Source organism: Mastomys coucha, unplaced genomic scaffold (genome assembly GCF_008632895.1).
Source record: "Mastomys coucha isolate ucsf_1 unplaced genomic scaffold, UCSF_Mcou_1 pScaffold14, whole genome shotgun sequence".
In the NCBI taxonomy this organism is placed as follows: Eukaryota; Metazoa; Chordata; class Mammalia; order Rodentia; family Muridae; genus Mastomys; species Mastomys coucha.
In genome coordinates, this window is record NW_022196896.1 from 65,702,877 (window position 1) to 65,723,979 (window position 21,103).

The following is a 21,103-nucleotide window of genomic DNA, read 5'->3' on the forward strand; positions in this document are numbered from 1 at the left end:
TACAGCGTGAAAACCCAGTCTTAAAAACCAAAGTGCCCATGGGGTGAAGTGGTACAAAGGTTACTCCCAACCTTAATGACCTCACTGACAAGCATGAACAGTGAGGAAATGCAAAGCCAGTTCCTCCAAGAACTTTTGTTCATGCAAAATAAAAAGCAGGGCAGTAGCAGCTGCTGGGAATGTGTGTCATTGGCTCCTTGTCGACTAGGTTTCAGGCTCAGGTCCAGGCAGGTGTGCATGTGTGGGGGTTGACTGAATTGTCAGAACCATGTGGAAGGAATTTCTTCCTCGGTGACTAGTTTCTCCTCTGGCTGGTACCACCCTTCAAGTCTTCTCCCAGCACCAGGTTCCTGAGGAAATGCCAATGTACCAGGGCCATCACTGCAGCAGGTGTCTGTAGCCCCAGGAGGGGAACAAGTAGTCTATCAGAGTACCTCTGGGTCCTGCCAGGACAGTTACATGAGGATAACTGGACAGGCTAAGTGACTTTACGGAGCTTGGTGATGCTGGACATTTGAGAGTCAGAGAACATCTCCCAAAGGCTATCATTTTTTGTTGTGTTTGGAGGCAGGGTATCATCCAGTCCAGATTGGCTTCAAGCCAGTATATATATATATATATATATATATATATATATATATATATGATAGATAGTCTAGAATGACCCTGAACTCAGGATCCACCAGCCTCTACCTCCCAGGTGCTGGATTACAACCATGGCTGACAACTATTTTAACTGAAACCACTGTGCTTGTTTATGGTGCCAGAGATGGAAGCCAGGACCTAGCACATGCTAGTTAAGTGCTGTACTCCGAAGTGCTATACTTCGAGCTACAACTTCAGCCACATGTACATTTTTTTTTCTCATGATTAGGCCCTCAGCCCATGCCCCCCTCTTTCTCTCTTAAAGATTTATTTATTTTATGTATATATGAGTACACTGTAGCTGTCTTCAGACACACCAGAAAAGGGCATCTGATCCCATTAGAGATGATTGTGAGCCACCATAGGGTTGCTGGGAATGAACTCAGGACCTCTGGAAGAGCATTCAGTACTCTTAACCACTGAGCCATTTCTCCAGCCCCCATACATCTCTTACAAGCACTGTAATCTATGATTTTCGTTTAGGAACACTAAATTCCTAGGAGCAAGACTATCATCCGGTTTTCCGAGGAACAGCTGTGCAATACTTGCTGAGCTACCTTCCAACAATCAAACAACTTGGTAAAATCCTTCAGTTAAGCCCATGACTTAAAAGGAAACACTGTGAATCTGCCAAACAGCATATTTACAGATGAGTGTGGATCCAGAAATTAGTAGAAATGTATAAATATTTATTGTTAAATTCATACATTATAAAAATATGTTCAGAGTAAATAAAAAGGAGAAACAAACCCAATATTTGCTTGCTCTAATTTGACTGTGCCCCCAGAAGTTCATGAGTTAGAATCTTGGTCCCTAGTACAGCTGGGTTAAGAGGGGAAACCTCGGAGGTGTCCAGCTCTGCCTCACAAGCGTGCTCCATCTTTTTTGCATTATGCCCTGTGGGATGCAGAAGGAAGATCCTCTCCGGATACCAAAGCCCAAGCCTCTATCCTTTACACATCATCCAGTGTGTAGTGTTCAGTTCTAGCAACAGAAAGCGGGCTGAGGTCACCTTCGGCAGAAATGGATACTTAGGTCATTACACATCATATTTTTTTCGTGTGCTTGTTGTGAAAAATGTCCACCGTTGTTTCATGACATGGTCTCAGGTCCAGGTCACAATATCCAAGAGAAAAATGACCCTATAGAGAAAAAAAAAGAGGACTGTTAAAAGCGACTCACACAGAAAGGCAAGCATGATGTTCCACCTACAGTGCCAGCCTCTCTGGAGGCTAAAAGCCCAGGAGTCCATCAGAACAAGTAAGAAAACACTGCTCACACGTACTCATAAAGCCAAATCAGAAACAGTGCTCACACGGAATCATACAGTCATAGCCTACCTGTGGTTTCTTGAAATAATCAAGGCCCCTTCCTATTTTAATCACCCATCCGTTGTTGAACCTGTTGAAATGAGTGTACAGTATTATATTCAAGTCATTTGAGTCAGACAGTTTTTAAAGACAGAGTTGGTTAAGAATCAACAAGATCTCCCCCTAAACCAAGAAAAGCGTGAGTGGAATCAAACTCGGGTTAGTCCAGAGCTGCATCTAAGAAAAACAAAAGGAGCACTGAACACCATCTGCTAACCTGGTTAGGGGAGAAAGAACTTGACTAGTAAACAGAAAGCCACTTTTGAATTTCAGCTTGCCCACACTCTCCACTAAAAAGTGGCTTGCAAAGGACTTTCAGGAAGGGTGTGGTGACCTTTCAAAGGTACCTGTGAAGGCTATTCTGGTTTTCAACTTGATAACTTCTGGAACTAACTAAAGCTCAAATGGCTGTGCACACCTGTAAGGGATTTTTTTTGTCTTTAGTTAAACTATTTGATGTATGAAGACCCATTTCTAATTCACAACCTTTTGAGCGGGAAGATCTGCCTTTAATCTGGGCCACACCTTCTGCTGGTAGCCTATATAAAGGTCACGGAAGAAGGAAGCCTGCTTTTTGCCTACTGGCTCTCACCTTGCTAGCAAGTCTACTCTTTCACTGGCATTAGAAGGCTCTACTTCTTCAGGATTCCAGTGTATACTGAAGACCAGCTGGAACTTCCAGCCCTCATGGGCTGAACAACTCTGGGTTCTTGAATCTTTGGTTGGTAAACAGCCATTGTTGGACTAGCTGGACCACAGCCTGTAAGCCATTCTAACAAATCCCCTTTACATATACATATACATATACATATACATATACATATACATATACATATACATATACATATACATATACATAGTCCCTCTAGAGAACCCTGACTACCACAGTGACATTATGCAGAACAGAGATGGGGACTGGGATGCCAATGGCAGCCCAGACGCTGACCTCTGCTCCAACACCAGCAACATCGCCATCCACTTTACATATTTAGCTTCCAATTGACTTTTCATTAGAAACAGGTTCTCTCTGCAGTGTCCTATGAAATCTACTACACTAAAAGGAAGGAAGGACCACTAAGAAGCTGTGCATACATTTCCAGATCGGCAGTACACTACTAGAACACACCACCAAAGCCACACCAGGTAAACGATAATTTCAGTAGGAGAGGAATTATCTCCTCTCATAACAGTGGCTAAGGTCTGCACAGAACTCAGAACTCCTTCCCACATGACATAGAACCTGTAAATATTACTTGACTAGGAATTAACTCACTCTAAGAAGTAAACCAAGTTTTTTTTTTCTCCAGTGTGCAGTGTCCAGTTACTAAATTTGAACTTGACTTGGATATTTAAATACATGTATATAATTATATTACAGTAGAACTTTTAAAGTATATCTCAGCTACGAAAAAAGTAGACCATCATACACTAACCTAATTTCTCGGTCATGTATAGATGAAGAGTAGTCTATTTCCAACACCACGTTGTGACTCCTGAGGGACTCCTTTATTTCTTCCAGGCCACTACTTTGCTGTGTGCTCACAAAACCCTATAGATAACATGAAAACATAATTTACTGCCTCTATTATTAAGTTACACTATCCATGAGCTATACAATAAATACTTCAGAGATTAAACTGAAAAGATTTATATCGATTTCAATATTGCTGTCTTGAAGAAGCAACTGGCAGATGAGCAATTCTTTTCTTTTTATATTGTTTTCTATACAAACAATTAAACAATTGAGAATATCACACAACCCCCTCCTACCTCTGCCTCTCCGTTGCTAGGAGCACAGGCATGTGGCATGATGCTCAGCTTCTTAAATGTATCTTAGTAATGATGCTCAGTTACCCATGTGGGACAGCCTACTGCTTAGACTAACCCTGGAAAGTATAATTCTTCAGATACACTTCTACTCAAGGCAAAATCAAGAAAGACACAGCCACAGTCTAACCCCAGGCGCATGGAGTAAAGGACAGAACAGTCACTGGTGCAGACTGGAGGGTCACGGAGACCACACCGACAAACTCAAATTCATAGAGTTCAGCAAAATGGCCAAATACGAGGTCAACACTCTCAAATCAATAGCCTTTTTCTTAAGACAGTCTATGCTTGGCATGAAGTGCCAGATCAGGTCTCCTGTAACTGACGCAGTAAGTTAAGAAAGAATGAGGCATTTCAGATACCTACTTTATCCCCAGAGGTGAGAAGGTGAATAGTCCTTACTTTACATGGCTTCTTAATCAGCATCTCACAAAACCGGAGGAAGTTATAGAGCTGAAAGGCATTAGGATGGATTAGTACTCGCTCCAGTTTTCCAGCAAGAACTGATTCTACAATCACCAGCTGGCTGGATCAAAACCAGACTGCAGAGAAGGAAGAATCTGAACGCCAGCAGAAAGAACTGGAGAAAGCCTGCAGTCCCATCATTTCCAAGCTGTCCCAGAGCTGGTGGCACGCCTGGAGGAATGCCTGGAGGCCTCCCTGGTGGAGAAGCTCCTCCATCTGGTGGTGTTCTTCAGGGCTCACCACCGAAGAGGTGGATTAAAATAATTCCAGTAAAGGTGAAGCACTGTTCCACAGGGAAACACGTGAGGGACCCAAATAGAGCAAGCTACATAGAAGTTTTAAATTTAAGCTGCTACAGTAAATTACTGGGCATTGTGCACAGGGAGCAAAATAAAATCACTGTACTTTATAAGCACTGTACCCTGAAGGAAACACCAATGTCTAATAAAACTATTTAAAAGAACTGATTCTCGGATACCCTTCCCTAGCCAGATACTAAGATACCCACAAATGGTTCCATCCCTTATTTTAAGCGATGTAGTATCAGCTCAGAACCCACACCCCTCCTCCGGGGCCCTTTGAATCACCTCTAGGCTACATGATAGCTAACACAATGTAAACATGCACTACCACTGTCTTGTCATGTTTGTATGTGTTCAGTACAGATGGAACTTTTACCTGTGTTTCTGATCCTCCACTGAATCCATGGGAAGGAAACATATAAACACGGGCAGATGACTGTACATTTAAAGTTACATTTCATTATATCCTAGTAAACTACTGACCTGATGAGTCTGTCTAATATAAGGGTCTTCTATCCAAACTTCTGTAACTGTCTCGTGTAGATATTCTCTAAAGAGTGACTCGTAACTGAAACCAGTTGCATTCTCTTCTATTTTAATTTGCTTGTGATATTTTCCATCTGCAAAACACAAGCTACAGTAACGTGACCAGTGACCACTTTAAAAAGTTACATCTTTAATCTTTCGTGCGGGGGGAAAATGCATGTGGGTTCCCAGGGATTTAACTCTGGTCTTTACATTTGTTGGCCGGAGGTTCTACCCATTGGACCACCTCACCAGGGCCCATGAGCACTTTCTTTATACACAGTTATGTTGCACACAGGGAACAATCAGGATAAGTTACGATCTTTTAAACTTACTGACTCAAAAAAGCTGTCACATGCCTACTCTAGACTGCACAATGCAAAATGTTTCATACTCATAGGGAAAAAGAAAAAATACTATTCCAAAGATTCTTGTCTTCACAGAGGCTAAGAAAAGGGGTTCAGCTGGGCAGTAGTGGTGCATGCCTTTAATCCCAGAACTTGGGAGGCAGAGGCAGGCAGATTTCTGAGTTCGAGGCCAGCCTGGTCTACAGAGTGAGTTCCAGGACAGCCAGGGCTACACAGAGAAACCCTGTCTCGAAAAACAAAAAACAAAACAAAACAAAAAAAAGGGGGGTCCATCCTTTTTTAAATTTAAATTTTTTTATTTAAATTAAATTTTTTCTTGTTTAAAATTAAAAAAAATTATCTTATGCCTATAAATGTCTTGCCTGCATGTATGCATTTGCACCACATATATGCAGTGCCTACATAAGTCAGAACACAGCCTTAGATTCCTCAGAATCAGAGTTAAGAATGGTTGTGAGTTGCCATGTGGGTGCTGGGAACTGAACCTGGGGCTCCTCTGCAAAAGCAGCCAGTGCCCTGCTGAGCCATCTCTCCAGCCCACAAGGGGTTACTTGGAAAAAGCTTTCAAAAGAGCCAGGCAGTGATGGTCCACACCTTTAATCCCAGCACTCAGGAGGCAGAGGCAAGTGAATCTCTGAGTTCAAGCCTGGTCTACAGAGTGAGTTCCAGGATAGTCCGAGCTGCACAGAGAAACCCTGTCTCGAAAAACCAAACCAAAAAAAAAAAAAAAAAGAGGACTGTGGTGGTTTGCATGTGCGTGGTCCAGGGAGTGGCACTATTAAGAGGTGTGGCCTTGTTGGAGTAGGTATGTCACTATGGGTGTGGACTTTGAGACCTTCCTCCTAGCTGCCGGACGATGCCAGCCTTTTTTTTGGCCCCCTTTGGAACCAGTTCCTCCTGCACCATGCCTGCCTGGATGCTACCATGCTCCCACCTTGACGGTAATAGACTGAACCTCTGAACCTGTAAGCCAGCCCCAATTAAATGTCGTCCTTATAAGAACTGCCATGGGGGGCTGGAGAGATGGCTAGTGGTTAAGAGCACAGACTGCTCTTCCAGGGGTCCTGAGTTCAAATCCCAGCAACCACATGGTGGCTCACAACCATCTATAATCGGATCCGATGCCCTCTTCTGGGGTGTCTGAAGACAAGCTACAATGTATTCATATAAAATAAATATAAATAAATCTTTAAAAAATGTTTAAAAAAAAAAGAGTTGCCTTGGTCATAGTATCTGTTCACAGCGATGGAAACCCTAACTAATACAAGAACTGATTGTACCAAGGTGTGGCTTAGACCCTGTCACAGTGGGCAGAACAAGACATATATATCCAGCCGTATCCACCTTCCTTCCCTCCAGGCTGGCCATTTCTCATACTCTCATGGCTAATGTGAGCGTTAAGCATAAACAGCGCCATGGAGACTAGAAGATCCTAGCACTGTAAGAGCATCTCTTTAAGACTTTGTTTTGAAGACAGGGTCAAATGTAGCCCAGGCTGGGCACAAACTCCTTATGTAGCTGAGGGTGACCTTAAATTCCTAATCCCTTTTCCTCCACCTCCCAAGTACTGAGACTACAGGTGTATACCACCACAGCCTGGTTGTATTTTTATTTACTTATTTACTTACTTCTCTGTTTGTTGGCTTGTTTTGGCTTTAAGGTTTATTTTGTTTCCTTGCTTGTTTGTCTGCTTGCCTTTGGTACTGGGGATTGAATCTGGGGCACTACACATGCTGAGCGTGGTGCCACAGAGGGTTTGTTTTTTTTTTTAATTTTTTTTATGGAGTTTTATTTCCAGAAGTTGAAAGCCACAGAGGGTTTTAAGCAGACTTTTAGTGGTTCACACTGTGTGAAGTGAAGTTCTTAGGAGACTGTGTAAAATGAAAGAAAGAAAAAAACAAGCCACCACGAAAGCAGAGTGGCAGGTTTGTTCATGTGGGCCGAGTAAATCTGAATGAGCAAAAGCAAAGTGCAAAGTCAGAGGTGGCCACACCCACCTACACAGCTGCTCTTGAGCCGGGAACTCACAACAGGTCCAGAAGAATACCTACCTCACCTCTAACCACTCAGAATATATATCACTTGAAATGCTTTGATTCACGAGAAGCCACTGGAGTTCCCTTAGCTGTCTAACAATTCTCATTTTTCATAAAAGTAAATATAGATCCAGAATCCACATTCAGAACTCGTCTACAATATTCTTAAATTGAGGTCCATATATACACTTCCTAATGATCTACAGATACCTTCAAAATGGCCAAGTTTTCCTCACATGCTCAAAGGATAACTGAATCTCCAAGTCCCAAAATGAAAACCAGACACTGTTAAGAACAACTTCTGTATGAGGGATAAGGAAACAGAGCAATCCCACGAAACTCCCAGGTACAAGTGAAATTACCCAGACCACACTGAGCTCCAACAGGCAGCATCTTTGAATCCAGGGCTTCAAGGGGCACCTCCAACTCTAAGCCCCACCCCCAACTCTAAGCCCCACCCCATGTCACGTTGCAAAACAGAGCCTTTTACCTTCTTTTTCTTGATCTAAGTACTTCTTTATATTTTCTGCTCTATCCATGTAGCCGGAGATTTTCGTTCTGAGAACACTTCTTTTACTTGATTCTTTGGTGCCTATGAATTGGGAAAAAAAGAACAGGGATTTTTCTCAAGTTTCAAAACAGCTTTTCTATTTAGTTCAGCAATTTGTCAGGTTTTCCACAAATTCCCTACCCTCTACAATGTGTTGAGACTCAGTGTGCGGGAGCACATGAAACAGCTCAGGTTAGGAGCACTGCTTCAACACTGCTCACCTCTTCCTGAAGAGCCACACGTTGGGAAGTCTAAATAGTTAAACTACCATTTTATCAAATAACCAGCTTTTCTTTTAGGCCTCCACATTATAGTTAATGCTCAATCATTTTCCCAGCCACCAAAAAAAAAAAAAAAAAAAATCAATAAAGCTTACCCTGCCCTATTCTACAATACATTATCAATAAAGTTTACCCTGCCCAACCCCCAACCACATCTGCTTCCCTTCTTCCTTTGACATTATTCATAGTTTCCTAATTAGTTTTTAATTTCATTTTTTTAAACATCTTGTGTTGATATGTGTGTGTGTGTGTGTGTGTGTGTGGTATCAGTGATTGAATCCAGAGCCTAATGGATAATCACGATAAGATAATAAATAGGTAACGTGAGTTATCACTGAGCAAGATGCCCAGGCCTCTGAATTAATTCATGCTACATATCCAAGGTAAAACAAGCAGATAAGCTATAAGGTGAACCCTTCTACAAACCTTAGTTGCAGAATGCGTGTTAGTTTGAGTTGTCTGCTGTCTTCTCATGAGTAAAGTGAATTTATGCATTCAGGACAAAAATATTAGAGAAGCCAAATGCCACTCTTGGTGGATTCATGCGTGTTGTGTTTTGTCACTGATTATAACAAGGGTTAGTTTACATCTCTCTAGTCATCACTACCCATTCCTCTGTAGGAGAGTACCTTGTAACCCTCATGTTCCATCTGCTGATGGGTGGGCACTGGTCTTAACCTGTGGTGTGCAATCCAGAGCTACAGTGCTTCTTTCAACATGGGCTGTTCCCTTTTGAATTTTTCTCACTCTTAGGTTTTGCAAGTTAGTTGTTGTTTCAAGACAGGATCACCCTCTGTATGTATCCCAGGCTGGACTGGAACTGCTTAGCCTGTGCTGGCCTCACACTTGTGATCTTCCTATCTCAGGCTCCATGGTGCTGGGATTACAGACTGTGCCAGGAGGCCTGGCACTCTTTTACTTTTGATGTGACATGTTTTAAACTCATCTTTGTATTTCTTGTTCCATCCTTGTGCGACCAATCGGTTTTCAGAAACCCGTGTCTTTTTATAGAAGAGTAGTTTTATAAAGACAATCCTACCATGGCTTCTAGGCTCTCTCAGGCAACCAGCTAGAAGTCCATGTAGGCTTGCACACTTTATAAAGTATTTCTGTTTCTATCTGACTGCATTGGCATCTTAAAGCATGAGTTATGCTGACAATTTTTGTATTCTGCGCCTCTGCTGCCCACCAGCAGCAATGACGACAGAATACCGAGACTTCTCTCGACGGTTTACTCAGGAAATTCCTTTTTGTGTTACAGCTCTTTAAGGTACCTAGGTATTACAGCTCTCCTAGGTTCCTAAGTGTTACAGCTCTTCTTGATGGCACGGCTCTTCTTGGTGTCTTGGCTCTTCTTGGCTCTTCTTGATGTTGCTGCTGCTGCTGCTTCTTCTTCTTCTGGCGCATGCGCAGCATACACCCGTTCGGGAGGGGCGCATGCGCAGTGGAATCATCTATTGCTATAGTGTATTAGGAACTGGCACCATCTTGGATTTTATCGTCCAAGCGGCTGCCTACAAACTTTGACCCAGTAAAGTTCATTCCAGCCTTCCCCGTTTCCTTCCTTATAACTTGACCACTTAGAAATATTTTCTTCACTTAATTATAGGGTACACATAAGGAAGTTTCAGGATTCCTACCCCATACCTGTGCGAGAAAAAAAATTTACCAGCCAGCATGCGATGCTCAAATGCTACTGGAATTACCTTTTTTTGTTCTTCTTCCTGCTTTTTTCCCCTCCCCTAAAGACAGGATTTCATGTAGCCCAGCATGACTTCAAATTAGGCAAGCAGCCAAGAATGACCTTGAACCTCTGATCTCCCAAGTGCTGGAATGTATAGGTGTCCAACACCATGCCCAGTTTTATATAGTCCTTAGAGTAGGCTCTGTGCAGTCTATATAAACATTCAGCCAACTGAGCTATATCCCCAGAGCTGGATCTCCCTCCTCCTTCCGCTCTTCAGCTGAGGAGCTCAGAATGCTGTCCCTCATTCTTGATTCTCCCCCCCTCCTTTCTTCCTCCTTCCTACCCCTTCCTCACCCATGATGCTTTAGGTGTAATCATTCTCATTCGTTACTGGCTTCATCCTTTCTGTATTTCCTCTGAACAAATGAACATCTCCTCTCTTCTCTTGGATATGGTTTAAGTGTGCCCCCTCCTTCAAAGGTTCATAAACAGGAAGCTGGGTCCTGTGTGACAACACTAAGAAGCAGAGAGCCTCTGAGTGGAGAAGGGTCACTGAGGTACCGGCCTCTGCAAAGGATTGACGCAGTTCCCCTATATTGCCAGTTATCTCCCACAAACAGCTGTTACAGAAGCACAATACAGGGGCCAGCAAGATAGTATGGCAGGTGAGATGGTTTGTATAAACTTGGTCTGAGGAGTGACACTATTTAGAGGTGTGCCTTTGTTGGTGTAGGCGTGGCCTTGTTGGAGTAGGTGTGTCACTATGGGAGTGGGCTTTAATACCCTAGTCCTAACTGCCTGGAAGTCAGTCTTCCACTAGCAGCCTTCAGACGAAGATGTAGAACTCTCAGCTCCTCTAGCACCATGACTTCCTGGATGCTGCCATGCTCCTGCCTTGATGATAATAAACTGAACTCTGAACCTATAAGCCAGCCCCAATTAAATGTTGTCCTTTATAAGAGTTGCCTTGGTCATGGTGTCTGTCCACTGCAATAAAACCCTAACTAAGACAGCAGGTTACGGTGCTTGCCTCTAATTCTGAAATCCTGAATTCCATCCCTGGGACACAAATGGCAATGAGAAATGACTCTGCCAAATTGTTCTCTCACCTCCAGAGATATACACTGTGGCATTTCATCGCTAATCACGGATCTTACAGGAGCATTTTCTCAATTGAGGTTCTTGCCTTTCAGATAAATCTAGCTTGGTTCAAGTTGACATAAAACTAGCTGCCATGCCCGGGGAGGAGAGCACTAGCTAACACTGACAATACTGATATTTGGTAAGTGCTGGATAGTTCTATGTCAACTTGATATATGCCTAAATCATCTGAGAGGAGGGGACCTCAATTACGAAAATGCCTAGCTGAGCATTATGGTACATGTCTTTCTTTCTTTTTTTTTTTTTTTTTTTTTTTTTTTTTTTTTTTTTTTTTTTTTTTTTTTTTTTTGGTTTTTTGAGACAGGGTTTCTCTGTGTAGCCCCAGCAGTCCTGGAACTCACTCTGTAGACTAGGCTGGCCTCAAACTCAGAAATCCGCCTGCCTCTGCCTCCTAAGTGCTGGGATTAAAGGCGTGCGCCGCCACTGCCCTACGGCACATGTCTTTTAATCTCAGCACTTAGGAGACAGATCTCTGAGTTCGAGGTTACCCTGGTCTACAGAGAGAGTATGGACAGCTAGGGGCTACACAGAGAAACCCTGAGGAGGGGGTGCCTCCATAGGTTTGGCCTCTGGCAAGCTTGTAGGACATTGTCTTTATTAGTGATTGATGGAGAAGGGCCTAGCCCATTGTGAATAGAGCTACCCCTGGGCTGGTGGTCTGGGTTCTATAAGAGAGCAGGCTGAGCAAGCCATGATGAACAAAGATTAAATTTTAAGTGGGGGTATTCTCTGTGGATAGATAAAGCTGCTCCCAGAAACATGACTTACAAATAAATAAATAAATAAATAAACAAATAAATAAATATCACAGTGCTGGGAGTGGGTTACCTGTGCAGTCCCCCAAAACAATACAGGGTTGCCCCTGATTTGGATGTCCATCAAAACTCGTTCATAAGACCCTACTGCTAAAGACACCACATGCCTTGGTTACAGGTCAGAGAGAGAACAAGCTGGAACTGGGTTGAAAGCTTCCTTCTTGTTGGATAGTAGCAAGGTGTTGGATGGTGCTGCACAGGCTGCTGGGGGAGAATGCCTTACTCAGCCACTCACTCTGTTAAAACCAACCAGCTGGGCAAGATGAGCCCACTGGCGCAATTGTGGTAATTTTGGTACCCAACTGCTTTCTGATTGGAGGTGAAGTCTGCTTGACCGGAGGGAATCACAACTGGTACTGTACACCTGACTAAAAATCAAGACTGTGGCGGTCCTAGGGGGCATGCTACTGCTGTAGTTTTATTACATAAACATGATGTATCTGCTAAACTGCCCTCTACCTCATTATGTTTATGCCCATAGAACAGTGCTGTTGTCCGCATGGCCAGAGAAGCCTCTTCCACCAGTACTGGGTAGTGACTGCAGAGACTGACAACTAGTTGATGCACATAGAATAAATGGCTGTGGAATGCACCCCTATCTTGAGAATGAATATACATATAATCATTGATGGGGGAGGGAGAGACAATTTATTCAGTGATGTTGTATGGTAAGGTGCACATGGCCCTGTAAACAAACTTCCATCCTAGTGAAACTCAATGGATCATAGTCGAGGTGGGGGCAGGAGAGACAGAGAGAGGAGAAAAATCATGTCACAAACTGACAACAACGAAGAATAAAATTCATTCAAACGCAAGACCTATCAAGCCTTATAGCTTATATTTGGTTATGCCTCTTACGTTTCAGAATAGTGACCTATGGTCCTAAGTGATAACATCGGTCTACTGCAAAGGCCACCACCTCCGTTGTCCTGAAGAATATCAGAATATATCTCCTGAATGTGAATGCTTCCTGGTAGTTTTAGTTTCGTTTTCTTAAGTTTCGCTTAGTCCCAGACAAAGCGGAAACCGAAACTCACTCACCTTTCAGAACCTGCAAGAGCATGTCAATCCCCTCCTGGTAACACACCAGAGCCTGCTGGTACCGGGACTCTGCATCCAGCTCCACTGCCCGCTTTAGCACCGCCACTGCGGCGGTGCTGTCGGAATCTTGTCCCAGGTTGGACTTAGCCATCACTGTGACAACTCCAAGGCTCCGCCAGCAAATTCCAAGCGCCGACCCACTGCGCTTCCTGGAAGCGCACGCGTGATGCCGCTGCGCCTGCGCTGTCTTCTTTGGCGCTTTGTGAGTGGGCCTGGACCCAAAAAACCTTTCCCGGAACCAAAGAACCTTATGCTCCGGGATGGCAACGGCGTGGTTTGAGTGTTGCACTGGGTCCACCTGTGTCTGTTCCGCTCCTTCCGGCTGCGGCGACTTTCGGGGTGGACACAGCGGTCGTCGGTGAGTGCAGACGTAAGAGCTGGAGACGTTGTGTGTTTTCACACGGAGTCTCTCTGCAGTTGTGGACTGACTTCCTTTCTGTTCCGAGTTGGAGATCTCGGAGACCCATTTCTTGAGCTTCTGAAAGCAGCCAGGTTGTCACTTTATTCGAGTTGTGCTGCGACGCGGGTCTCTGAGAGTCTCACTCGTGTAGATCTAGGTCCGAGCCATCCAAGCGTCAGAAATTTATTATTTTTTTAAAAGAAGACAAAACTTGCTTAATTTTAAGTTGTTGCGACTTTAGAGTGCTGAGTTTTGGGAGTTGCTGTTTATTAAAGACTGATTTTGCAGGCTGCTTTGATTTGTCACCTGTTAAAGCTTTTTGTGGCTAAGAGGCGGGAATTCGAGGAAGGAGAGACATTTGTTGATTTCACTCGGTTGATTGCATGGAAATTCTGTGTTCTATATTTTCAAGGAATGTTCACTCCTCGTTATAGATAGGTATATCTATCTTGTCTCTTTAGAAAGGAAAATTAATTAAAGAACCACTTACGAGCTGGTGGTGTAGTTTAGGGGTAAAGAGCCGTTTACTTTCATAGTCATTGTAAAAAGCAAAACAATAGAACTCCAGCAAAACGTTGGAGGTGTAGGAGAGGAAAAATGGTTTTGGCAGCCTTCTGCTTTTCTGTGTATACACATATATTAGCATATTAGAAAATAGGTTATATATCCCATGTGATAAATGGTATTTTTCAGCTTGTTTTTATGTGTACGGGTGTTTTGCCTGTCATATCTACACCATGTGCATGGAGGCCAGAAGATAGTCAGATCCCCTGGAACTAGAGTTAGAAAATATTTGTAAGCTTCCATGTGGTTGCTGGGAATTAAATGTGTGACCTCTGGAAGAGCAGCCAGTGCTCATAACTGCTGAGCCATGTCTCCATCTCCATTTTCCTGGTATTTGCAACAGAGGAAAGTTGTTGTACAGTAGATGGCAGTATAATTGCTTCAAGGTCCAAAAGCTGCACACATAAGAATAATGTCTACTGTATTGAAATGAGTTGCAGCTCAGAGCACTTATGTTCTGTATGCAAGGCTCTAAGTTCAATCCCCAGTACCTACCTTCCCCCACCAAAAAACAAACAAACAAACAAAAACCTACCACCAACAAAAAACAGTTTTGATGGTGCCTCCTGCTTATGTCTGAAGTCAAATTTCAGCGGAGAATCTTGAATGCAGAAGCTGCTTTGAGAAACACATCTATGACTTGAGAAGATCCAAACCAAAATATAAAGTCCTTGTCTTCTGGCACTGTCCTATATTTAGTTTACCATTTTACTAAATGGTAAACTAGCAATTACAATAGAACACGAGTATTGAAGTAAGGCAAGGGACAGAAGTGCTAGCAGTAGTGTGACTGTAAATGTTAAACTGTTGGGTGGAGGTAGTCCTCATTCAGGACTGAAACAGTGTGATCCAAGTAGACCTTGTTGACAAGAGAAGGTTTGAGCCAAAATAGGAGAGAAGACCTCCAGCTTGGCTGGCTCCAGGTCACGTGGAAGGCCAGCTACTCTGTTAGGAAGCAGGAAAGTAGTAGGACATGTAGGGGGAACATGGGGTGGAGGAAGTTGGCATGGACATGCAGTGGCTTGGTATGCGAGGGTTACTTTGATTTCCACCTTGGTTAAATGGAGAGACGATAAAGATCGCACTAGGTATTGAACCCAGGAACTCGTGCATGCCAGGTAAACATTGTACCTGTGAAACATATTCCTAGTTCTAGCTTTAATTTTTTTTTTTTTAAATGAATGAGTTTTTACTTTTAGCCAATTTTAGATTTCAAGAGAAGTGGCAAAGCTTAGTATAGGGACCCATACCTTTCCCTGCTCAGTTTCCGCTTTTAACATGAAATATTAGTGTAGAGTGTTCAGTGCAGCTGCTGAACCAAATTGGTACATTATTTACTTCATTTGCTTTATTAAGGCAGATTTCTTTAGCTTTGCATGGTGTCCGTATGTCCTATTCCAGGATCCAACTCAGACACCAATGTGATGTGTATTGTACATAATGGTGATTGTAACTCTTGGGTTCTTGGACAATTTCTCAGGTTTCTAGTTGTGATGACCTTGGCAGTTTGAGAAGTGAGATATTTGAAAGAATACTAAAGAAGCGTTTTCCAAAAAAAAAAAAAAAAAAAAATAGTTGGGGAGGAAAGGGTTTATTTCCCTTTGAGAGACACATCTCTCTTCCACATCATAGTCCATCACTGAAGGAAGTCAGGACAGGAACTCAAGCAGGGCTGATGGCAAGTTGACATAAATTAACCAGCACACACAGTAACCCTCAGTCTGAGGTGGTTTTTCTCTTAAGTGGAGTTAAATGTATAGGCTTTGTGGTGGACGTTGTCTCATTACATGTCCTGGGATCAGTTATAGGTGCTATCAACGTTTTCTTTTGTTTTGTGCTAGGTTCCCACTATGTAACCCCGACTGGAATTCTGTCCACTTTGACCACCATTGGTGTTTCCCATCCCTGATCTCCTGGTAGAGGTAGTGTTACTTACCAGTTTGTTCTCCTTAACGGTGATCCCCTGCTTTTCTGTATACCACTCTTGGGGAGCAGTGCTCCAGTTCATTTACTTATATGTGTGAGTGTGGACTGGTCCATAATTGCTTTGGTTCCAGTTATGAACTGATACTTTGTTGTGTATTTGTTTAAATACAGTCACTCCAGTATGGCCATTGACCATTGTGAGTTCTTTCAGTTGTGTCTGTGTTCCTTTAATACGCTGCCTTGGGTTTGCTTTTCTGAGTAGCTACTTCCTGACTCTTCAGGTTGCAGCAGACTGTCAGCTGTCTCTTGTTCCTAATGGCTCCTTTGAAGAGAGTGCTCTTAAAATCACTGTCTGAGCACAGGGTGTGTTCATAGCTGCTGGTGTAATTATCCTCTCAACAAACAGAGCAAGCCCCTGTATACATACATGCCAAACCCAGTGGTTGACAGGGTTCCTGAGAGGAGATGAGGAATCTGAAAGGGAGGATTTGTCTTTCTGCCCCAGGCTTCCCAAGTGTAGGGTCAGAGGCATGAGTCACCAATACTTGTCTGTTCATACTCTCTTACTGTCTAGATAAAGTGATTGCTTTCCCGAAGTCATTTTCTTCATATGTAAAATAAGAGGGTACTTGGTTCTGATTCTGAGAGGTAGAATTTCTTCAGTACCATCTAGTTTTGCATTTTCCGTGATTTCTCTGACAAAAATGATCAAATATTCTTTATACTTGTCGTGACAAGTTTTAGGTGATAGAAAATGCCATTTTCCAGTTTTGTGGGATGAACACAGACACTAAGCTCACTAGATGAAAACAGGATTGAAATGTATAATGATTACCTGTGGTTTTAGCCATACAGAAGGGGAAATGTGCCCATCTGTAATGTGCTTGACCCGCAGTGTGTTTCCTACTTCTCAGCCTCTGAAGAGGAGAATTGCCACACCTATGGCAGGAGTTCTGCGCTCAGTATTTCAGAGGCCTCCAGGCAGACTACAGGTAAGCTTTAACTTTCTGTGGCCTTCTCTTATAGCTAGGGCTGACCTGAAACTCACTGTATGGCTGAGGATAACCTTGAACTTCTGCCCGCCTCCACTTCCCAAATGCCCAGTGTTGTGCAGTGCTGGGACTGAACTCAGTTTTCTGGATGCTAGGCAAGCACTGTGCCGACTGAGCTACATCCTCAGCTTAAGACTTTGCTTTTTTACTCTTTCCTCTCTTGTTGATTACAAAACTCAAAAGCAAGTTAATCTTTTTAAAAGGTCCTTTTGATGTAAATTAGTTGGTTTAGGTCTGCTGCATCTGTGGTTCGAGAGCTCAGAGCCTTGTGAGCACTGGGCACACGCTCTAGCTGAGCTACACCTGGCCCTTGTTCATTTCTGCTCTATGTGCTATTTTCCCTAAACATTTCTAACCCCAAAACACCTTTTCCTGTAGACCAAGCCAACAAAAAGGCTACTGCTGATTGCCCTTGATCTGTTTTAATGTTACAGTTTTAGGAGGAACCTTTCAATTATAAAAAGAATACATTTTCAATCACAGTCAGATAAACCTAGAAAAAGTAGAAGATAAGCAATCTCCTGAAGAAAAGAAATGTGTTAGCATCTCCTCCTAGTGTTTAGAGAGTACATTGGGATGACTATTGTGCACATATTGACCAGACTGTGCACAGACCCAGAGATACACTGAGTCTCAGTACAGAACACCTCCTGACTCTGGGGATGGAAATGTCAGCTGCTTCCATTTGGCTCATGAATTCAGTATGGTCTCCTTTGTGGTACTTTGGAAACTGACTCTCTGGGAGGATGTGTATTTCACATCTTAGTGGTGTAAGCAAAGGAAGCAGGATTAGAAGCTTAGGGTTTCTGGCATATGCAGGACCAGGTTTCCCTTGGGTCAGCTCTGTAGTTCAGGTAAGGCTGGAAGAGAAAGACTGCAGTGAATCCCTGTGTCCAACTGCAAGAGTAATGGAGGATTGGGCAGTAAAGTCAAGAGGTGAGAGCTGGGCCTGGTGGTGCTCTTAGGACTAGGTGCACTGTGCTTTGTGTGGTGTTTCTTTAGAGACAGTGTCTTACTCTGTAGGCCTGCTCCAAACTTAAAGGAAGTTGCCAGCCCAGACTGCATGTGGTTTGGCTTTGCTGTTCATTAGGTTTTTTTTTGTTTTTTTTTTTGGGGGGGGGTTGTTGTTTTTTTGGTTTTTTTTTTTTTGGTTTTTCGAGACAGGGTTTCTCTGTGTAGCCCTGGCTGTCCTAGAACTCACTCTGTAGACCAGGCTGGCCTTGAACTCAGAAATCTGCCTGCCTCTGCCTCCCAAGTGCTGGGATTAAAGGCGTGTGCCACCACCGCCCGGCTGCATTAGTATTTTTAAGAAATGTGTCCATTCAGTGAGATAGCCCATAGCCTAGTTTAACATTAGCCATTGTAGACTGTTAGATCAGACACTTGTCACCTAAAGGCTTGTGGATACACTACATGGAGTTCTAAATAACAAATGTTTTCTGCTTCAGACTGTGAAGAAAGGTGCAGAATCTCTCATTGGTACAGAATGGATTCGTCACAAATTTACCAAATCAAGAATTCCAGATAAAGTAAGGCCTGATTCTAAGTTATTTGCAAATTTATTACATTGTGTGTTGCATTGTGTCTGTTTCTGTGTGCACACATGTCCTGGTTTGTGTATGGAAGCCTAAAAGATGATTCTGTACTCAGTTCTCTCCCACTGTCATGGGACTGCTGGGGAGCGGAGCTCAAGTCAGCAGACGTCAGGCACAGCAGCCAGCACAGTACTCACGGCCAGCTCACAGCCTGCTAGTGTAGTTTTTCTTAAGTTGTACATGCATATAGATTAGATATAGTGTAGACTTGGAAGTGCATCTAGACATATATAGTGTAGACTTGGAAGTGCACATAGATAGATATAGTGTAGACTTGGAAGTGCACATAGATAAATAGTGTAGACTTGGAAGCACTGTAGGATGCTGACCTCTGCTCTTGGCCCCACCGGGTTTCATAGGAATAGGCTCCTATAACTTCCTGGCCTGTGTATTCTGCCCATGGTTCTCCCTTTACATACTGTGGTCTTTGTCACATCGTCCTGAGAAGACTGAGTCGAGGCTGTCCCTGTGTGACTGTTGTCACTTCCTGCATCAGCCACACAGGCAGAGCTCTCCTTTGGTTCGTTGTTGTTGTTTTCATTTTGTTTGGGTTTCACTTGCTTTTTAGTTAATTGAACTTTATTCAGTAAAACAGTTTAACGATACAGAAGAACATGATCAGAAGACATGGAGGCCTCCTCTCTTCATCACAGTTTCCCATTTTGCATTGATATAAGGCAATTGTTAACATAGATGAAACAACTCGGACATTACTGCAGGCCATCATGTACACTGGGGCTCAGTCTTCGTGCTGTGTATCACGTGGGTTTTGGCGAATGCATAAGATTATGTATTCACTTCTGCAGTGTCACACAGGACTGTGCACTGCCTTACATATCACTCTGTCCCGCCTCCCACAATGTCTAGACCCTATCAACCTTTTTACCCACTTTCTGGTTTTACCTTTCCCAGAATCCCACGTAGTTAGAATCATACAGTCTGTACATTAGCTTCTTACAAATCTTTTCATGGTAACAGCCCATGATGTGAGTTTATGTAGTTTGTTTATGTGCTCACCTTCTTGTTTCCAGCTTGGGGCAATGATAAAGCTGTACAAGTACTTATGTACTTGGTATGACTGTTAGTTTTTGGTGTGGTGAGGAGATATTTGGTAGTACAATTAAACAGTAAAGACCATTTAGTATTGTCAAGCTGCTGGAGAGGTCATTTTGTTGTTGGAGAATGTTTTTGTACAGGTTCCCCCCATTATATTTTTATTTATTTTATTTTCAGATACTTAAATTTTATTTTATGTGTATAAGTGCTTTGGCTGCCTATATGTATGTGTATCATGTGAGTGTCTGGTGCCCAAGGAGGTCAGAAGACAGTAGCAGGTCCTGGGAACTAGAGTGTGGATGGCCGTGAGCACCATGCGGGGCAGGGAACGGAGCCAGGTCCTCCACAAAAGTGATTGTCCTAGCTGCTGAGCCAGCTCTCCAGCATCACCTGAAGTGATAGAATATAGAGGGCAAAATAACACTTAACATCAATTTCAGAATTTTGGCTTTGGGGAGATTGTTTACAGTAACTGTGCTGGTTGAGTGTCCCGTTGCAAAACCCTGAAGCTAAAATATGTAGTTCTCAGACTCTGAACTGTTTAGGCTGAGGTTGAGGATGACAGGAAGATTATGGGTGGGTTCATCATGAACTTTTGTACAGTTTTGTCCATTTGTCAAGGCATAGGCAATATATAAAGCTGTAAGTTGGGAGAGTTACCAGTCATAATTCTCCTTCCCTAGGTGTTTCAGCCTACACCTGAAGATCATGAAAAGTATGGTGGGGACCCCCAGAACCCTCATAAACTGCACATTGTCACAAGAATAAAAAGTACAAAGAGGCGTCCGTACTGGGAAAAAGATACCATCAAGATGCTCGGACTACAGAAGGTATGCAGCGATCCTGATTACCACCTCAGATCTCATCAGCTGCAGGCTTATACTTTAAAACCCACACTGTGTACATTTGCTATCTCTTATGTTTAAATGTGTCACTTAGTGTGACCTATTTATAAGTTAGTATACAGAAGATGGTCCTTCAATGTGATGTTTTCCTGAAATGGTACCACTGCCTTTTAAATTGATCTATGATGTTGCTCCTCTTGCTCCTAGGCACACAGCCCTCAAATTCACAAGAACATCCCGTCGGTGAATGCAAAGCTGAAAGTTGTTAAACACCTGATACGCATCCAGCCCCTGAAGCTGCCACAGGGACTTCCCACAGAAGAGACCATGTCCAGCACGTGCCTCAAGAGCACTGGGGAGTTGGTCGTGCAGTGGCATCTGAAGCCCGTGGAGCAGGAAGCGAAGTCCTGATGCCACACAGCTTCAGCTCACAGATGCACTTGCTGAGGAATCCGTTCTCATTAAAGTGTATGCTCCTTCAGTCATCTCTGCTGATGGAATCCTGATGCTATTACTTGGTTCAGCTCTCTCC

The 21,103-nt window shown here is 43.2% G+C and overlaps 2 protein-coding genes across 4 annotated transcripts; one reads left to right on the forward strand and one right to left on the reverse strand.

The window, feature by feature from the left end:
- Nucleotides 1-1,313: 1,313 nt before the first annotated feature.
- Mitd1 (microtubule interacting and trafficking domain containing 1) lies at nucleotides 1,314-13,352 on the reverse strand. Of its 2 annotated transcripts, none has more exons than XM_031367256.1 (7): nucleotides 13,074-13,352; nucleotides 8,029-8,130; nucleotides 5,093-5,229; nucleotides 4,245-4,295; nucleotides 3,449-3,564; nucleotides 1,986-2,046; nucleotides 1,314-1,787 (listed from the first exon to the last, which is right to left on the reverse strand). In XM_031367256.1, exons 1-7 carry the CDS (start codon nucleotides 13,222-13,224, stop codon nucleotides 1,692-1,694), a joined length of 714 nt encoding a protein of 237 aa, XP_031223116.1. In that variant the 5' UTR covers nucleotides 13,225-13,352; the 3' UTR covers nucleotides 1,314-1,691. The 2 variants fall into 2 exon arrangements, with proteins under 2 accessions (XP_031223116.1, XP_031223115.1); XM_031367255.1 differs by having other exon boundaries at nucleotides 4,209-4,295; nucleotides 13,074-13,349.
- Nucleotides 13,321-21,082, forward strand: Mrpl30 (mitochondrial ribosomal protein L30). Of its 2 annotated transcripts, XM_031367258.1 has the most exons (6): nucleotides 13,321-13,491; nucleotides 15,939-16,019; nucleotides 16,938-17,015; nucleotides 18,524-18,604; nucleotides 20,410-20,556; nucleotides 20,779-21,082. In XM_031367258.1, exons 3-6 carry the CDS (start codon nucleotides 16,965-16,967, stop codon nucleotides 20,980-20,982), a joined length of 483 nt encoding a protein of 160 aa, XP_031223118.1. In that variant the 5' UTR covers nucleotides 13,321-13,491; nucleotides 15,939-16,019; nucleotides 16,938-16,964; the 3' UTR covers nucleotides 20,983-21,082. The 2 variants fall into 2 exon arrangements, with proteins under 2 accessions (XP_031223118.1, XP_031223119.1); XM_031367259.1 differs by lacking the exon at nucleotides 15,939-16,019 and having other exon boundaries at nucleotides 13,323-13,491.
- The last annotated feature ends 21 nt before the right edge of the window (nucleotides 21,083-21,103 follow it).

Bases quoted from the DNA above. Each gene is read 5' to 3' on its own strand.
- Mitd1 (XM_031367255.1), bottom strand. From the start codon at position 13,224: ATGGCTAAGTCCAACCTGGGACAAGATTCCGACAGCACCGCCGCAGTG. The intron at 8,131-13,073 runs GTGAGTGAGTTT...CCCAATTCATAG, and splicing joins GCTCTTGCAGGTTCTGAAAG to GCACCAAAGAATCAAGTAAA. The intron at 3,565-4,208 runs GTAGGTATCTGA...TGTTATCTATAG, and splicing joins TTCTCACCTCTGGGGATAAA to GGTTTTGTGAGCACACAGCA.
- Mrpl30 (XM_031367258.1), top strand. From the start codon at position 16,965: ATGGCAGGAGTTCTGCGCTCAGTATTTCAGAGGCCTCCAGGCAGACTA. The intron at 17,016-18,523 runs GTAAGCTTTAAC...TTTCTGCTTCAG, and splicing joins GGCCTCCAGGCAGACTACAG to ACTGTGAAGAAAGGTGCAGA. The intron at 20,557-20,778 runs GTATGCAGCGAT...TCTTGCTCCTAG, and splicing joins AGATGCTCGGACTACAGAAG to GCACACAGCCCTCAAATTCA.